At 45.0% G+C, this 18,357-nt stretch overlaps 3 protein-coding genes across 7 annotated transcripts; 1 reads left to right on the forward strand and 2 right to left on the reverse strand.

Moving 5' to 3' along the window:
- Window positions 1–1,564: 1,564 nt before the first annotated feature.
- Window positions 1,565–9,603, reverse strand: LOC123186119 (disease resistance protein RPM1). Of its 2 annotated transcripts, none has more exons than XM_044597917.1 (2): window positions 9,253–9,603; window positions 1,565–4,618 (listed from the first exon to the last, which is right to left on the reverse strand). In XM_044597917.1, the coding sequence occupies exon 2, from the start codon at window positions 4,610–4,612 to the stop codon at window positions 1,859–1,861; it is 2,754 nt and encodes a 917-aa protein (XP_044453852.1). In that variant the 5' UTR covers window positions 4,613–4,618; window positions 9,253–9,603; the 3' UTR covers window positions 1,565–1,858. The 2 variants fall into 2 exon arrangements, with proteins under 2 accessions (XP_044453852.1, XP_044453847.1); XM_044597912.1 differs by lacking the exon at window positions 9,253–9,603 and adding an exon at window positions 5,819–6,231.
- Window positions 6,239–8,713, forward strand: LOC123186136 (uncharacterized). Of its 3 annotated transcripts, XR_006493562.1 has the most exons (4): window positions 6,239–6,413; window positions 6,517–6,624; window positions 6,760–7,150; window positions 7,950–8,083. XR_006493562.1 is itself a non-coding variant. In XM_044597928.1 (3 exons), the coding sequence occupies exons 1-3, from the start codon at window positions 7,044–7,046 to the stop codon at window positions 8,711–8,713; spliced, it is 342 nt and encodes a 113-aa protein (XP_044453863.1). In that variant the 5' UTR covers window positions 7,020–7,043. The 3 variants fall into 3 exon arrangements, 1 of the variants encoding a protein (XP_044453863.1); XR_006493563.1 differs by having other exon boundaries at window positions 6,273–6,413; window positions 6,517–7,150; XM_044597928.1 differs by lacking the exons at window positions 6,239–6,413; window positions 6,517–6,624 and adding an exon at window positions 8,555–8,713 and having other exon boundaries at window positions 7,020–7,150; window positions 7,950–8,025.
- A 1,548-nt stretch (window positions 9,604–11,151) lies between the features above and the next one.
- On the reverse strand, window positions 11,152–16,463 carry LOC123186153 (uncharacterized). 2 transcript variants are annotated; one of them, XM_044597942.1, is made up of 8 exons: window positions 16,126–16,462; window positions 15,900–16,033; window positions 15,313–15,517; window positions 14,359–14,622; window positions 13,539–13,673; window positions 12,477–13,121; window positions 11,872–12,057; window positions 11,152–11,772 (listed from the first exon to the last, which is right to left on the reverse strand). In XM_044597942.1, exons 1-8 carry the CDS (start codon window positions 16,261–16,263, stop codon window positions 11,599–11,601), a joined length of 1,881 nt encoding a protein of 626 aa, XP_044453877.1. In that variant the 5' UTR covers window positions 16,264–16,462; the 3' UTR covers window positions 11,152–11,598. The 2 variants fall into 2 exon arrangements, with proteins under 2 accessions (XP_044453877.1, XP_044453883.1); XM_044597948.1 differs by lacking the exon at window positions 14,359–14,622 and having other exon boundaries at window positions 16,126–16,463.
- Between the last annotated feature and the right edge of the window lie 1,894 nt (window positions 16,464–18,357).

Genomic DNA, 18,357 nt, shown 5'->3' on the forward strand with positions numbered 1-18,357 from the left:
ATCTTCGGTTGGGCCGCAATCGCACGGAATCTACGAAACCACTAATGGCAACAAGCATCAAATGTACGATGAGCTGCTGAAGATAGACAAATTGTCCCCGTTAGGCATGGGACTAATAGTCTGTGAGCATATATGTTTGCTCAGGATAACCTATTTTACGGAAGTCTTTGTGTGGGTTTTTCTTGGCTCATTAATTTATTTATTTCGAGTACTCATGCCTGTAATAAGGAAACAATGTTTGAGAATTCTTTTTTCCTATATATGATTGCAGTTCAAATAGTTGTTAATTGAAGCATGGGAAGCATGTACGGCTGAATTTTATATGGTGTGGTATGGTGTCATCAGTACATAATACGCACCAATTCATTAGGCAGGTTTTACCTTCCCCTGTTCTGCCACCTTTCCTTGTTCGTACCAAAAGTGCAGGAAGGCTGGCACTGTTTTTTTTTTCAAAAGAAAGGTATATGCATATTCAGAAAGTGAACCATGTTGTTGACAAAAATACCAAACAAAACAACAAAGTGGTACTCTACAACATACACATAAGCTATTTATGACAACTCAATGTTAAATGACAGCCTATCAAGTATCAATATATAATTTATTCCAGAGTTGTACTGCTACTGCCATCAAAAGGGAATCAAATAAACTACCCTACAGAATTTAGTGAATCAGAGTGTCATCACACATATTTGAAGTGTAATTAGCTGGTAACCAAAGTGGCCTAATTTTAATCCTCCTCACTGTAATTAGTTTATGCTTGTATACACGTAGAAGAGTACAGTAGCTGCCAATGAAAATGGCCGAATCTGTTTATGTGGAACTCTAGCACTCAGGGTCCAACATGCTAATCCAATATCACACAGAACAAGCTATATTCATACTAGAACCCAAGTACTCAGAACCTAGCGTACTGACTGAATTAACACAAAGCATAACCTAATTTCAGACTCAAAACGTAACAATCCAGTCTGCAAACCAAATTTGGTTCAACCAACGAAATCGGGCAGGAGATATTCAGGATTTCAATCTCACACAAGAACGTAGTACAGTCACTCACCTTGAAGTAATCGGATGCAAAGGTTCTCTGATTCAGCGGTGCGGTTGCAGCTTCTCCTCTTCCTTCAGTCCTGAAGCCTCTAAATTACCAAGTCTGCCTTCGTTAGTTGCTCCGGCGTGGAAACCACTGCTGCTCCGCCACAACACCACTGCCCATTGCGGCTCTATTTTTCCTTTCTACAGAGGTGTGTGTGAGTAATTGCGCGATAGGGGATCAAATCCGTGTGTCCGCATTTTTTTTCAGTTTGGTAATCAGTAGTTCAGTGCTTGGTAGCTATATGTATGCCAGTTCTTGGTAACCAAGATATTAGTAAGTTGGTTCTAATTCATACATGTATAGCAGCCAAAATGCTTTGTGGCTAATTATACGTTTTCTTGTAGTGAGTAATACATTGCAATATATAGGAAGCAGAGAGATGGCCGAGTACATACTACGTACATACTTCGATAGAATCAGTCTATCTATGACATCAAGCAAAACCAACCAGTGATAATTATGCTTATATAAATGAAATAAACTCACTCGTTTTACTTCTTGCTGGCAAGAAATGCCCGTGTTTCAGGAATTATTACAGAAACAACCAGCAATGCAGGCATGACAAGACGCAGTTGCAAAGAAATCAAGAGCTGATGATACTATTACAGTGCCATTACAAATAATTAAAAGCATGTACGCTTACAGTGCATAAGCAATTCTTATGATTTTTAATTACCAAAGGATGTAGTTGCCGCTCTTTGCTATGCACGGAGCTCTGGACCATGCTTCATCATGTTCTGCATCTCTGCCGCTCTCTGCTAGCTAGGCACGGAGCCCTGGAACATGCTTCATCTTGTCGTGCATCTGGTTCAAATCCCAGTCAGCCTTGAAGTCCTTGTGCAGGTCTAGCATCCAGAGCTTCTTCAGGGACCCAAGCGACTCGATGCCACGAGGGACCATACCGAGCTCTGAGAGCGACACGATGTAGATACCATCAACGCACGGAATGGCACCCTCCTCAATCTCCAGTTGCTTGACATTAGGCATGCGCCTCAAGACAAGCGTCTTCAACTGACAGAAGCACCCTGCAGAGAGCACCAATGTACCTGCACTACTCACCCTGTTAAGGCTGAGATAAGTGAGAGCTGGCAGATGAGATGCCAGCAGCTGCAGCGGGTCTTCATTCCCAAGATTGCACCAACTCAGAGCCAGATACTTGATATTCTTCCCATGACCCTGAAATATTGGACACTTGAGGGTCCCATCGGCCCAGCCACCTCTAATGATCAGTCTGTGGAGCCTCTTGGAAATTGGCTTGAGTGCTTGGAACGTAAGTGTCTCCTTCTCATCACATGCACAGAGAAGTAAGCTGGAAAGCAGAGGCATATCTGAGAGGGTTTTGAAAAGGTCATCACAGTTAGATGCATTGATGTTATCAACCCAAACAGTCTGCAGCTTATTCATTTTCTTCAGCTGAAGTGACAAGTCCTTGCTGGCATGGACGGTCTCAAGAGTTTGCAGTTCCTGGAAGTTGGAAATCATATTCGGCGCCTCGACTCCGACAAAGTACTGGAACTTCATCTGCTTCTCATCGGCAAACCTGTCAGCTAAAAGGTGTCGTAACTTCTCAACCTTCACAATTCCTGGCGGTAGTTTTTCTATTTTTGTTTGCTTGACGTCCAGCGTCTCGAGGTTTGACAGTTTTTCAATAGTGTCTGGCAGTGACTGAACTTTGGTGCGCCTCAAGCCGATGTAGCGGAGATTGAACAGATTCCCGATGGATGCCGGCACATGGCAGATTGCAGAGTCTTGAAGCTCGAGAACGGTAAGGTAGTTGGATCCAGACAAAACAGAGGAAATCATGTTGGTGGAGGACAAAGCTGCTGAAAGCGAGATGACGGTTCTGAGTCGTGGAAAATCCACTCCTGGAGCAGCTGCCATACTGTCTCTCCAACCGCATGTTGAGAACCGGCGAACTTCTTTATCCATGAGCGTCATTTCGCCCTGATCACTCGCGGAGCCAAACCTCTCCTCTTTAGCAACAGCAAGAGCCAGGTCTCGAACAATGTCATGCATCTTACATGTACTAACCCTGAAGAGCTCATCCCTCTCCACAACTTCCAGCATATTCCGGCCGATGAGTTCCATGAGACTCCTCTCAGCCACTTCCTCCGGCGTGCTGTTATCTTTCTTCTTTGCAAAACCTTCAGCAACCCACAACCGCACAAGGTTCTCCCGTGACATTTCATAGTCTTCACGGAACAAGCTACAGTACAGGAAGCAGTTCCTGAGATCACCAGGCAAGTCATGGTAGCTCAGATTAAGTATAGCCTGGACATGGTTATTCCCCCGCAGCTCGCTCCGGAGATGGTTGTACACCTGATTCCAGGCGTGCTCTGTTGGTTGCTTTGTGGACAATAGGCTGCCAGACGATACAATGGCCAATGGCAGGCCACGACACCGGTCAACTATAGCAGCCGCCACCTCCTCGAGCTCTGAAGGGCACTTGCGGCCCAGGCTGTTGTGGAAAGCCCTAGAGCAGAATAGCTTGAAAGATTCAACGCTACCCAATGGCTGCAATAGTAGGCGGTGCCTCACTGGAGCAAGAGCCGCAACATCTTCCTTCCGTGTTGTGATCATAACACGGCATCCTTGGAGACCCTGGAACGCACTGCACATCTGAGTATATGCTTCTTTATCCCACACATCATCAAGCACGATCAAACACTTCTTGTTTTGTAGTATCTTCTTTATAGCCTCTGTTAACTCATAAACATCAGCTTTAGAGCCCGCACTAAGAGGTGATGGCGGCGGCGACTCTTGTGTGTACTGTATCTTGGTGAGCAATGCCTTCAGCAAATCAACTACAACATACGCCCGTGACACCACAATCCAAGCATGAGCCTCAGGGAAGTTGGCTTTCTCCCGATCATACACATTTTTCACAAGGGTTGTCTTCCCCAAGCCTCCCATACCAGAAACAGTAATCACTGTGGTTTCTTTCTCATCGGTGGTCAGCCATTCGGTCAACTTGCTCCTGTTTTCACCAATTCCGACAAGGTCCTCATCACTAACACTTTCTGGAAAGCAGCCTCCCCATCGCTGCCTATCAATCTCTGCATGCTCATTTCTAATGGGTTGGACTATAGTACTCCAATAAATATGCAGTTCTTTGATGTGCCTGATCTCCCCCTCTATCTCTATAACTTCCTCAGCAATTTTACTGAAGACCTTAATATGGCGTGAACTTCTGAAGGCATACCGATTTAGGAAGCCTTCATCCTTGAGCTTCAGAGCCTCATATGAGTACTTGTCAATCACATCCTCAACATGGTAGGCCAGCCTCCTCACATTTCCAATCCAACCCTTGACGACATTGTTGCTGAGATGTGTTGTGCCCAAGTCTTGAATTACATCATTCATCGTCTTCAGCTCTATATCGATTCTTTTTATCTTTGCCGGCAATTCCTTTAGGTTGTCAACCTTCCTCGACAGCTTGTTGATGACAGCCAAGACAGCTTCATTCAAAACGATTGCCCCAATCTTTGACACAGCGAGCAGTATAGCCTCCGCCATCTGCTTCTGAAAAAACACCAACACAAAACAAGTTATATCAGTTTCAGGTCGGATAAAATGTAGCGCATATTATGTCGGATAAAATGTAGCGCATATTATGTTTATAAAGGATTATATGTCAGCTTGGACAAAATGTGGTGTATTATGTTTATAAAAGATTATACACATGGCTATATTGCCGCTTGGTATTTAGAACGTTTAGCCAATTTGTTAACCGAGCTTAATTATCTTCTGCCCATAACATGTACAGGAAAGACAAGCGCCATTGTATTATTATTATTATTACTCCCTCATGTCAAATTAATTGACGCAGCCTCTATAGAATGTCCATTCCTCCAATCCGAATTAATTTACACAGCCTCTACCCAATCAGAGGGAATATTTTTTTGATATAAAAGGAGCATGGATCCCACATTTTATTCATTTCACTGAAAACCGATATGGTGATACATCCAACATCCCCGCCGTCAGTCTCACACACATACAAAACCGCGCAAGACTTTCCAAGCACCAAACACACTATGGTATATATATAAAACTTTTCTACATCACACAGCTATGCAAAAACAGAACATAAAGCCACCTTACAGTTGTCAAGGACATAGAAAATCCACTCAACAGCACACTGAAAAATCGAGTGATGAAACATCATCTATATTAGTCACTGGAGCGTCAGTGCTTAGGCATAGATGGGTGGGAGAATGGCGGCCTCTGCCCAGAACATGTAGTAGGAAGATAAGCGCTATTGTAATATCTCTCTTTTTTTCCGATAAAAGGAGCATGGCTCCAGGCTTCCCTTTAAGATTTAACTGAAAACCAATTCGGTGATACAGCCAACATCCCCTGCCTTTCATCTGTCCTACACACATGCAGAAGTGCGCAAAACTTGGCCAGCCCCAAACACACCACGGTATATGTCAAGACAGAGAAATACTACATCACACGGTGATGCTGAAAGAAAACATGAAGCCAGTTTCTTATAAGTTGTACAGGACAGAGCAAATCCACTCAACAGCACGCTGAAAAATTGAGTGATGAAACTGGAAACATCATCTATGTTAGTTGGTCACAAGTGGTACTAGATGGGTGGAAAACCTATGATGGAGGCTTTCCTTTTTTCCATTCGATCCATGTTGGACCGGGTTCCATTGTCAGAGATAACGGAACATCCAAGAAAAGAAGATCAAGTTGATGATGGTGGCTTACCACGCGATCTGCTTCCGGGAGGTGGTTAGTGGCAGTTGGTGCCATGACAACCTCCCGGATCTGTTCGGGGAGGTCCTTAGACTCCCCTGCACTAGGCGCGCCCCCATTTGGGTGGCTCTGTGTACCCTTGCTTGGTCCCTTTGGTGTACCTGTAATAAACTAGTCATCGAACGCGTAATTCCGTGTCGTGTGACTAGGGCTGGACGTCCGAGCGAGCTTTTAGGCTCGGCTCAAAGCTCGCTCCAGCTCGGCCCGTTACAGCTCGGCCCGGTATGATAATTAGGTGAGCCGAGCTATGAAAATAGGCCCGATTCTCGACCGAGCCGAGCCGAGTTTCGCCCGGTCCAGCTTGGGGACTCGTTGAGGCCCATCCCAAATTCGCGTTAGGTCACAGCAGAGAGAGAGCACGCACGCGACGCAGTTTCCTCACCCTTCTCCCTTTCTCTGCCCGGCGCCGCCACCACTCTCCTCGCCGCGCCGCAGGCTGGACTCATCGGGCTTGGCACCGATGGCGACGGCCGACGCCGCCTTCCCTCACCACAGCGGACACAGACGAACGTGTCTCCCCTGGTTTCTCACCGAACGACAGGAGCAGGTAAGCGATCTCTTCTCTCCTTCCCATCCTTGCCCGTAGCTCCCTGCACTGGCGCACACACACGCACCAATTTGATGGATGGATCATGGATGGATGCTTGTAGTTTCGGTTGGAGGGCGCGGCTAGCTAGGAAACAAGATGGATGGATGCTAGACGAGTTTGATGGATGGATGCTTGTGTTTGTTGGCTGGAGAGTGCAGCTAACTAGGATGTATGCTATGCTGCACGAATTTGATTGATGGATGGATGAATTTGTTTGTGCTTGATTGTATAGACTGATTAGTGATTATTATCTATGTAAATTTTTGTTGATGATTGACCATTTGTTCTTCGCTGATGTATGCAGAGCCCCACTGTCGCAAGAATGGACAAGGAAAAGGGGAAGGAGAGTAGGAGAAGGAGAAGGAGAGGAGCTTGGTGTCCATTATGAAGACTAAGCCGCTTGTCCCAGGAAGCAGAAGGGGAAGGGCAAGGGCAAGGGTTGTGTCGCTGCAGAGGAAGCGGGCCAAGGATTACAGCAATGTCCCGCTCGCCGAGTTGTTATTAAGGGTAAAAAAAGCTCCACCGCCTTGATGTCTTGCTGACCCTGCCGACGCCAAGAGCCGCACCAACCCCACTGTCTGCCGCTGGATGGCGGATCTCAAGACCGCCGCCTACCAAGCCGACCATGTCCTCGAAAACTTCCGCTACGAGGCGCTGTGGCGCTGTGCCGACGACCACATCCGCGCCCCTCCTCCGTGAGTCCTCGTCTCTATTTTCAGTTTAATTTGGAAATGGATTTTCTGTTTAATTTGGAAGTGGAAGCCCCGTAATCTATGGAAATTGAAGGCTTTTAATTTTACTGAAATTAAAGATGGTCATGTGTAGCTCTGTTGTTTTCATTCAGTTTATCTATACCAATATAAAAAGATCCAAAGGGGCAGATCCAACTGATCTCGGCTATCAAACTAAGTCAATCCAACGACCTAGACTGATTCAATGTCAAGCGTTCAACGTGTTTAACGTGCAATTAATATCATACCAAATATTACACTAATTACAAAATTAACATACAAATAATAGCATACCTAATATCCACGTGCAATTAATATATTGCCTAAATATTAACGTGCATTGCACGTGCGCATTTACTAGTAAGTGTCAAGTGTCAAGTGTCAAATTTCATAGGACACTTGAAATCTAAGCATCAAAGAGGTTCAGTCAGTCTGTCCAGTGTCAACTAACACTTGAGATATTTGTCGAACACGTTTCCTACATCTTCACCGGTACGGTTGTGCCAAATATGTGTGTCCAAGCTCCTGTGTTTGCTGTTTTTGCTATCTAAAGATCAAATATATGTGTGTGCAAGCTTATGTATGTGTCGTTCTTGGTATCCAAAAGTCAAATATAAGTTTGTACAAGCTCATGTATATGCTGTTTTTGGTATCCAAAAGTCAAATATATATTTGTACAAGCTCATGTATATGCTGTTTTTGGTATCAAAAAGTCAAATATATGCGTGTCCAAGTTCATGTATGTGCTGTTTTTGTGTGCTAGGCAATGGAGCATGATAAGCAAGTGGAGAAGGATTATGAAGAGGAGGAAGAGAATGACGGGGACGAGGATGAGCAAGGTACTGTGTTTGAGGAGGAGGAAGATTCTCATTTTGATGTCAAAGCGCCAAGTGTTATGCTATGCAAAATTGCATTGTTTGGCTGTCAACGTTCAATATTTTTGCTGTCTAAAGTTCAAAGGAGGAGCTGTCCAAAATTCAAAAGCAACGATGCTCAATTCTTTTCATCACTATGACCATTTTTAAACCATAGACTGCTAGATGTTGCGTTTTTGCAATATAAAGTGCTTCTTTTCCAAATTATGGCTTTAATTGCTGTAGAAGATCAAAACTAGTCTTTAAAAACAGGTTCTGTTACATCCCAGCTGTTATGGCGCCAGCTGGCTCACGAGCCGGCTCGGTCTGAGCCGAGCCACAGCAAAAACAAGCCGAGCCGTCTAAAGCAGGCTCGTTGGCTGAGAGAGCCGAGCCGAGCCGAGCCGCTTGAGAGCGAGCCAAAGCCAGGCTCGGATCAAACTCGGCTCGGCTCGGCTCGTGTCCAGCCCTATGTGTGACTGATGTGATCTATAAAATGTGTGGCTTCTTACAGCTCTGGAGATCGAGACGTCATCGACAACATCATTGCGGGTCTTTGTTCCTTGGCGTCGGCTTTTGCTCCACCACCATCACCGCCGCCGCCGCCGCCGCCGCCCTCCGAGCCGGATTAGCTTTTGTTCTTTGGGTCTTGTCTTGCTGTGCCCCAGCGTGATTCTATGACTTGATTGTACTTTGTACTGCTATGTGAGATGCTTGGTTCTTTGCTTTATAATATATAAAGCGGGAGAAACCCCTTTTTCATAAAACTGAAAACTAATACGGTGATACAGCCAACATCCCCTGCCTTTCATCCGTCTCACACACATGCAGAATTGCGCAGAACTTGGCCAGCCGCCAAGCCCCAAACACACCACAGTTTATTGAAAGGAAAAAAGCCACAGTACATCACACAGAGATTCTAAAAGAGAAGACCCAGCTTGGGCATAGCAAATCCACTGAATAACACTCTGAAAAAATCGAGTGATGAAACATCATCTATGTTTTTTCTTTTTCTGTTTTTGCATCTACTGTATATGTTAGCTAGTCAGTGGGAGTGGGACCATAGATGGGTGGAAAACCTATTCTCCAGTGGTGGATGAACCCAAATCGGTATGCAAGACTGCAGCAACATCTATGGGGCCGGGTTCCACTGTCAGAGATAACGGAGCATCAAAAAAAGAAGATAAAGTTGATGATGGAGGCTTGGCTTACCACGCGATCTGCTTCCCGGCCGTCGAGCGGCCGCTACCGTTGCTCTCCGCTCTAGTCGCCGCCGCCGCTGCCCTCTCGGTTCAGCTGCAGTCGCCGCCTGGGAATCTCACGAAGCTCAGGCCGCGGCCTGGTCGTCTGGGTGGTAGGGAGTGGGGATTATGGAAGAAGGCGGGACTGCACGAGGCAGAGGCATGGCAGGCGGGAGAGCGGTGGAGGGGTGGAGCCGCTGGATCCATGGGCTGGGCGGAGGGAGCTTTGTAGATTTGGGGATATCTTGGTTGGTGCTCCGACTGATTGCTTGACCTGAACTGGGTCGTGGGTGTGGGTCGTCGGGGGAGGCGACCTGCGGCACCCTTTCCTTTCCTGCCAAATTCCATTCCGCGTCCAAGGCGCGGAACAGACGCGGTTTTCTAAAAAAATTAACACGATACAGAACCAAACGCTCATACGTACACGCATACATTCGTTCATATAAACGCGCACACACGCATTCTATCCTTATGAACACCTTCGAAAGAAGGAGTCGAGATATCGTCTCTTAAGATTTACGAAGTTATCGTAGGCACCTCGTCGTCGACGAACACGTCTCGACTTGAACCCTAGTGGGCTTGTGATACCACTGTCTCTCAAACTATCCAACCATTGTTGCTTCGCGGACACAGTTTCTGCTAGTTGTTGTTTTTCTGCTTCATACAAATACGCGACGAACTTTTTACAAAAAAATATGCAGTGGATATTTTTACAAACACATGATGAACATCTTATAAATATGCCACGGACACATGATGATCCGTTTTTGTATATAAAGTCATTTTTACTTTTTTTGCGGGTGACGGTCATTTTCAGAATTTCACAACCAAATCTTCTTTTTAAAAGGACCCCGATAAGTGCTGAATGTTCGGGATTTTGACCATGGCAAATCGAACATTTTTTGTGACAATTTATATTTGTTGACCATAGCAAATTTAGTTGGTAAGTACGGCAAATCCGCCCTCGCTTCGTTTTTTGCCAGGAAATTGCCATCCTCACCAACTAAACCCGTCGTTCTCGCGTTAACTAAAATTGCGATGAAGATCGTTCAATTTGCCATGGTTAAAAATCTGTTGTTCCAATTTATTATTTTCATTTCAAAATCTACGAGTGATTTCAATAGTTGAGCGTGGAATATGAACATTCTCCGTTCATCAATTATCTTTCTTTCTTTCTTCCCATAGCAAATTCCACGCCATATCAAGCACTCCCAACGAACACGAGCATATATTTTTTATGTAAAAACTTTTGATATATGCATCTTCCTTTTGTAACATGGTACATGCGCAAAATGCTCATACACTCATTCATATGAATGCACGCACGCACACCCTACCGTATGACTATGAGCACCTTTAAGAGACTGGGCGAGCACATCATTGACAAAGTCGCCAGAGAGGAAAGTCTTCTCTCACTGAACACTTGTCTCCCGAAAGACTGAAATAAATCTAGAAAATGCAAGCACTAGTGAAAGTTTAGGACTTGAACCTTGATAGACTGGGAGGGATACCATTATCCTACTAATCATCTAACCACATATTGATTCGCAAATCAATGCATTTTCATTCTACTAACCATCTAACCATATATTGATTCGCAAATCAATGCATTTTCAATCATGGTAGTACAACAGATTTTAGCCTTGGAGGTTTCGGTGGTTATAGTAATGGCCAAAGTGGTGGCCTAGTGCTATTTTGAGATTGCCATTATTAATGAAATGCTTTCTACCAGTTTGTAGTGCTAAATGGCCTCTAGGTTCAGCCGCTTGGAGATCGTAATATCCAAAGGGCATTTTAATCCAATACTCCCTCTGTACACTAACATAAGACATTTTTGCAGTTCAATTATCAAGAAAAATGACAAGCACAATTTTGGGACAACTGGACGCAGAATAACCAGTAAAAAAATTCTTCTGTTCATTGTCTGAATTAGAAAAGAAAGTCGCACGGTTTAAGATTCTAGCAACATGCACGCGTCTTCTCAAAGAAGCTACTACTCTCCGGACCGTTTACACATTTCGAGCCTAGCAGCACCCTCACCATATGCATTTGCACTATGTCCAGATCAACAAGATGTTGACACTTGACAGCCCATATATATGCAAAAATAAAAAGATGCAATCTCAAAGCGCGTTGCAGCCTGACGCCGTCACTTTCCTGTCTCTCTGCTTCTTCCTCTGTTCTTCAATCTTGAGAAACTAATTAATTATCAGCTGCCAACATGCCTTCGATTGTATATCTGCCCCAAGAATCTGCAGCAGCGCAGTGATGCCAAGAATCAAGAGTCCAAGACATGAGTGAACTTCCGGGACTCGGACTAGCGATAGCGCTGGTACATCCTCCGCAGATCTCGGCAGTGTACGCACGTCCATGGGGTCAGTGGGGGATCAAGGCAGTACGAGTGTACCCACTGCGATCGGCAGACGTGGCAGCTCAGTATAAGCTCTTCGGGCTCACGGCTGTGGCACATGTAGCAGGCCCCTTGGGTAGACTGCACGTTGGGTTCGGCAGACAGGTGAGCATCGAGAAGCACAAGTACATTAAGTCAAGCAGTAGCGGTTTTTGCACAGTGGAAGCAGATTTAACTCACCGATGATGATCCAAGAAGGTCGCCGTGGCCTTCGTCAGCAAACATGAAGATGTTGGTTGAAGCTCCACAAGTAACGGGGGTCTGCGAGTATATCTTCTGATCTGAAGTACCGGCCTCATCCACCTTGCTGATCCAGGAGAAACTGGCTTTGCAAAGTGGGCACGTTGAGACCTTTCCCCTGGAAGACTGAAACACACAGCATGCACATGTGTAAGCAGCAGCTACTACAACAAATAATTTCTGATCGAAAATTAGTTACAAACATAAGCAGCTAGCTAGAAGAATAGGTTTTCCGCTGACATCTAGTAATTTGTTTTGTTCAAGGCCTGCCTGCTGAGAGCTATCGGGAATGGTGACTGTATGTTCAATTTCTGATCTTATGTAAACTGGAAACATGTACTCCTATTTCAATCAGGATCTAATGCTGTACTGCTGCCCTGAATCCACGCTACCATACAAGCATTAAGCGCATATTTAGTGTGTTGTATAGTAGAGCAACATATATATTTAAAAGATATATAAATTGTGCAAAAGAAAACACATTATAAGCAGATTTTAAGGAGTGAATTTAACTAAAGGATTTTATTTATGTTGACGCAACATACCAGACAATCCGCCCATCCTTGAATGCATGAATAACAGAACCGATGTCCACATGGTAAGATGCCCCTCGAGGAAGAAAAATCAGTCCAGCAAATGACACATGAAAGCTCTGCTTGTCTTTGCAGGCTCGATGATTCTTCCATGGTGAGCTTCTCATCATCTCCCTTGTCATGATCAGCTGTGATGCCAAGGTCACTTTGATCTATTTTCTCTTGTGTACAGAAAGATGGTTCATGTCCTGACAAATCACCAGGTTGCAAGCTTCTCGACCTCTCACCCAAATCAATAGTTTCTTGCTCTTCACTCTTTTCCGGTTCGTAATCATGCATACTAGTTTCACAATGATCGTATATGCTTTCCAAGGTAGATTGCCGAAATGATGGTGCATTTGTGCTCCTTATTTTTCTCCGGGCTTCTCTAGTCGAAGTATCAAACATTTGTAGTTCCTCAAAACTATCTGACAAACTATCATCAGATAATTCCATAAGAGAGCGTGCATGCTTGCTTCGTGATCCCTTTCCCATAGGATCATTTCTTTCGCCCATCTGACCAACAACCTCATTACGCAGGAGACCTGACAAGTTTCCCTTTTGCTTCGATGTGCTCCGAGATGAAGTATAACTTGACGTGTGAAGGCCTTCTCTTATCTGTATTTTCATTAGATATATGTGTAAGTTTACAGCTGAGAATAGAACAGTTAGCGCAAGGGACAACGAAACAAGCTGAAACACGAAGTCAACTGCTCATCTTATCTATTCATCAAAGACCACATCAAAATTTTCTCATCTTGGGAATGTAAATGTAACTCATACAATATTCAAGGTCATCTACATAGCAATAACACTTCATATAGGTGCCCTTTCCAGTTTCGAGCATTAACAGGTCCTTTCGTAGTCAGGACTTAGGATTGACGGCTTCACTGTGTAACAAAAATATTGGTAGGTTTCCTAAACAGAATGAAGACCTTATGACAGCACAAAACAAAATCAAAAGCTTGTCAGGCTAAAGCTAGACAAATGAATTTATTTCAAAATGGTTCCAACGGAGTACGATTTGGAAATTACCATCAAACTTGAAGCATTGTCTCGCACATGTAGGACATCTGTATCAGTTGACTTCTGCTCACGCTTTAAACGCTTTTTTCCTCCTTTAACATCTCCTGAACGAATCTTTTTTGAATCCCCGGCGACGACTAAATTCTGAAGGCAACAGGGCAACCAAGGTCCATCAGGTAATTTACAGCATAACATGTCAGGAATAATGGCACTTCTGAAAAAATAACGCATTCTTCTAAGACCGTCAACTATTTGGGGCAACGAAGAGAAACCACAATGGGATGAATAACAGCACTATACTTATACAATATATAACAGAGTGATATACACACACAAAAAATAGGCCACTTGTGAGAAAAATCTACTTTAGCAACTCAAATTAACAGCTTCAATGATAACAATACAGAAAAGAAAAAGGTAATTTGAGCACTACACATGCAGTTAAAATATCAGTTTCTAATACAAAAAAAAAAAAACCACATCAGGTTCAAGCCTCAACTTACTTGCAGGACATACATGGTGTATTTTACTATAACGTCAGAACTGATCACTTAATTATTAAGTTATTTCATCAATCATACAGTTATGGAAAGCAAGATCGTTGTCTTACTATATAGAGCATGCCTGTCGCATGATTTGTCATCACACAGCAAATCTCTTACAGAAAAGATTAGCTTTTACTTAAGGAAATGGATCTAAACAGTGTTGTATTTGTTATCTGAAATGAATGGAAAAAATTGAACTGGGTGAAATGTAAAACCTGAAGACCAAATGGAGAATTAAGGGATTGGATTCACAAACTAAATCAATTGGAAACAATGGCTCTTACTTCTTTTAATAGGGATGATTCCAACCAGCCCTGATGCTCAAAATCAGAATCTGAATCATCGATCTTGAGCACATCCCTGGCATATGAAGTACTGCATAAATTAGAAGGTAACTCTTTCAAGCATGGATCCTCCCTGAAAATTGAAGCATTGTCTCGCGGATGTAGGATATCTTTATCACTTGACTTCTGCTCACGCTTTAAATGCCTTTTTCCTCTAACATCACCTGAACGAATCTTCTTCGAATTCCCGGCAACGTCTAAATTCTGAAGGCAACAGGGAAGCTCCATCAGGACATTTACAGCATAACTTGTCAGGAATAATGACACTTCAGAAAAAATATTGTATTTTTCTAAGACCATCAACCATTTGGGCCAATGGAGGGAAACCACAATGTGATGAATAACAGCACAATACTTACACAATATATAATAGAGTGAAATAAACAAAAATTTGGGCCGCTTCTGAGAAACACCAACTTTAGCAACTCAAATTAACAGCTTAAATGAAAACAATACAGAAAAGAAAAAGGTACTGAAATTTGAGTACAACACATGCAGATAAAATATCAGATTCCAATACAAAAAATCCACATCAGATTCAGGCCTTATAACTTACTTACAGGACATACATGGTGTATCTACTAAAACGTCAGAACCAATCACTTAATTACTAACTTAGTTCTTCATTTATAAAGTTATGGGAAGCAAGGACACTATCTTACTATATAGAGCATGCCTGTCGCACGATCTTTAATCAGTAATCACAAAGCAAATCTCTTACAGAAAATAATGGCTTTTACTTGAGGAGATGGATCTAAACAGTGTTGTATTTGTTATCTGAAATGAACGTTAAAAATTGAACGAGTGAAATCTAAAACCTGAAGACTAAATGGAGAATCAAGAGATTGGACTCATAAACTAAATCAACTGGAAATTGAAAATAACGGCTCTTACTTCTTTTAATAGGGATGAACCCGACCATCCCTGATGCTCCCAATCAGAATCTGAATCATCAATCTTGACCACATCGCTGGCATATGAAGTGTTGCATAAATCAGAAGGCAACTCTTTCAGGCACGGATCCTCCCTGAATGCGTTTCTCTTGGACCGCTTGCCTGGCAAAGCAGACAGCTGTGGGACTGGCCCGGCTTCTTCACCACTGGACATCAAGCACAACAAGATTTTCTGAGGATTACATAGCAAACAGTTTGATAGTGAGAAAAGGCATTATGCTACTTTGGCTAGTTTATTACAAGGCATCAACTAAGGGACGCATAAAGATTTGCAAGCATCTACATCAAATACACAGCTAGAGATGACAACAATGTGCATCGCTTTGTCACCGCAAATTAAACTGCTGCTGCAAACATGCACATGGAAATCAGAAACAAGTTGCGAAAATAATTCATAGTCCCAATTTTCACATTTACTTGGAAAATCCATTTTAACTAATTCATTCAGTTACACAACAGAGGCAATTAACCATGTACTACCACATGTATAACTGCACCGCGACAAAACAGCTGAAGAAATCGGCTTACCTTTCCATGGTGTAGGGGCCCTCGGGGAGGCGCCTCCCCTCCTTGAGGCAGTCCTGGAACCAGCGGTGGCTGACGATGCGCACCCGAAGCCTCCTGGCGATGTCGTACTTCTTCCCCTCGAGCCTCCAGCAAACCTAATCGCAATTAAACAAGGGAAATCAGCAGGGCATGCATATAGAGTGGAAACCAGAGTCGACGAGGGCGCCGCCCGTGAAACATTCATTACCAGGTGGGTTATGGATCTGCTCATGGCGCCGACGTAGCTGGCGCCGGTCTCCGAGATGAGCTTCACGAGCCTGTGCCGCTCGTCGCCGTGGTAGCCGCTCACCGTCGCTATCACCCCGTCCATCCCCGCCGCCGGCATGGCTCCGCCCCTGGCGCGAGGCTCCGGGGACGAGGCGGGCGCGCGAGGAGACCGGCCCGAGGACGGGGACCGCGGGTGGGAGGTTGAAGGCGGGGCTGCGGGATGAGGGGATGGGCCGGCGGCGGGGCTGGCGGCGGCGGCTAGGGCCGGCCGAGATTTGGGAATGGGGAAAATATCGAGCGCGTACTGCCTCGATTTGGATCCAACCGGTGGCATTCCTGGCGTAAATTGTACCAACTCCACGATTTCGAATTCGCATGTTCTTTTTTTTCCCTTTGGCGTGTGCTGCGCAGCGATGGCCGTCCGATTCGCCCATCAGCCATCATCCACCGTTGGACCATGGCAACCGGGTCAACCGCAGCCGCGAGCCCGTCTTCAGCGGTGATGACACACGCAAGCATCGTCGTCCGGGCGTTGCACACGCCGTCGGACTCCACGGCGGCGGCATTGTCGGCACTCCAGTCGTCGCCGTGCAACAACATCATTGACGAATCAATACATTCCCATCTCCATTTTCCATCCATCTTAGTCGGTGGGCCATGTGAGGCAAGGCCGCCGAAAACAATGAATATCTTGACATGAAGAAATTACAGGGGATTGGGGTTGGACCCGACCGTGGGCGGATTACGAGACCTGCTTGTACGGTCCTACAATCCAGCGGTGATGCTCTTAGCAGAGACAAAAAGAAACGAGATCCAATGAATAAGCTCAAATGGAGTCTAGGATTCCGACATGGGGTGGCGGTTAATTGTGAGGGAAGAAGTGATCTGTTTAACTTTATGGTGGCAGGATGATGTAGAGGTTTGAGTTAGACCATCGTGTCGGTTTTATATAGCTGCGGTGATCACACTTGAGGGGAGAACCTTTAGATTCACTGGAATCTACGGTGAACCTCATACTGAGCTCCGACGGAAGACATGGGATGTTCTAAGATATCATAAGTCCCAAGATGATATCCCCGAGATGTGTGCTAGTGATTTTAACGAAGCTATGTCCCAATCGGAGCGGCTAGGTGGTATGGCCGGAGTCTCAACTAGACGGAGGCCTTTAGAGACCATCTTGAGGTGACTGCATTGGCGGTGGCGAATATTGAATACTTGGGATACACGTATACTTGAGACAATAAGATCCTTTGGAAAATGTTAAGATTCTGTTGGATGTGAGCGTAGTTGCGCATGTGACGACACAACTGTGGAGATATTAGTGCCTTTCTTTACGCTCTCGGCTGGATCAAAAAATCACACTTCTCACGAAATGAGCCCAAACAGTTTCCACACTCTCTCATCTCCATTGCAAGCCGACACACCAAGCCTCATTGCTTTCTGACATTCTATGCAATTTCTAGGGTTTTTTCAGTGAAAAAAATCCTAAAATAATGCCCAACGTGACGCAACATGCATTCGGTGTGCGAATTCGTTCAAATTTTACGTGGAGGGACGAGAAGGCACAAATCCAAGTGGTCAAGGACCGCGGCGGAGCCTACGGAGCGTCTGCGGCGGCGGGCGGGGGTGAGAGGGGTGGCGTGAGCGCAGCGGCACGGGAGTGGAGCGAGGGAGGCAGTGAAGGAGAGGCGCAGCTTTTCCTCAGCTGCCGAGTAGTGGAGTATATTTACGGGAAAGGCATACGCGGCTGAGAAAAATTTATCCTCAACTACGGGGGATTGGGGATCGGCTAGATGTCGGTTAGAGAAGTAAAACCGAATTTTTACTTCTCTAACTGTGTTATAGGAGATCGGTTACCGCGTTGTTGGGGAACGTAGCAGAATTTTAAAATTTTCTACGCATCACCATGATCAATCTATGGAGTCATCTAGCAACGAGGGAGAGAGGAGTGCATGTACATACCCTTGTAGATCACGAGCAGAAGCGTTCAAGAGAACGGGGTTGATGGAGTCGTACTCGACGTGATCCAAATCACCGAAGATCCTAGCGCCGAACGGACGGCACCTCCGCGTTCAACACACGTACGGAGCGAGGACGTCTCCCGCGCCTTGATCCAGCAAGGAGGAGGGAGAGGTTGAGGAAGAGGGCTCCAACAGCAGCACGACGGTGTGGTGGTGATGAAGTTGCAGTACTCCGGCAGGGCTTCGCCAAG

Source organism: Triticum aestivum, chromosome 1A (genome assembly GCF_018294505.1).
Source record: "Triticum aestivum cultivar Chinese Spring chromosome 1A, IWGSC CS RefSeq v2.1, whole genome shotgun sequence".
NCBI classification, from domain to species: Eukaryota; Viridiplantae; Streptophyta; class Magnoliopsida; order Poales; family Poaceae; genus Triticum; species Triticum aestivum.

Excerpts from the sequence above, each read along its gene's own strand:
- LOC123186119 (XM_044597912.1), bottom strand. The coding sequence starts at position 5,863 with ATGGCACCAACTGCCACTAACCACCTCCCGGAAGCAGATCGCGTG. Across the intron at positions 4,619-5,818 it reads TCCCGGAAGCAGATCGCGTG|AAGCAGATGGCGGAGGCTAT; the intron begins GTAAGCCACCAT and ends GTGTTTTTTCAG.
- LOC123186136 (XM_044597928.1), top strand. The coding sequence starts at position 7,044 with ATGGCGGATCTCAAGACCGCCGCCTACCAAGCCGACCATGTCCTCGAA. Across the intron at positions 7,151-7,949 it reads CACATCCGCGCCCCTCCTCC|GCAATGGAGCATGATAAGCA; the intron begins GTGAGTCCTCGT and ends TTTGTGTGCTAG. Across the intron at positions 8,026-8,554 it reads CGGGGACGAGGATGAGCAAG|CTCTGGAGATCGAGACGTCA; the intron begins GTACTGTGTTTG and ends GGCTTCTTACAG.
- LOC123186153 (XM_044597942.1), bottom strand. The coding sequence starts at position 16,263 with ATGCCGGCGGCGGGGATGGACGGGGTGATAGCGACGGTGAGCGGCTAC. Across the intron at positions 15,518-15,899 it reads GGCCCCTACACCATGGAAAG|TGGTGAAGAAGCCGGGCCAG; the intron begins GTAAGCCGATTT and ends CTTGATGTCCAG. Across the intron at positions 13,122-13,538 it reads ACAATGCTTCAAGTTTGATG|ATAAGAGAAGGCCTTCACAC; the intron begins GTAATTTCCAAA and ends ATGAAAATACAG.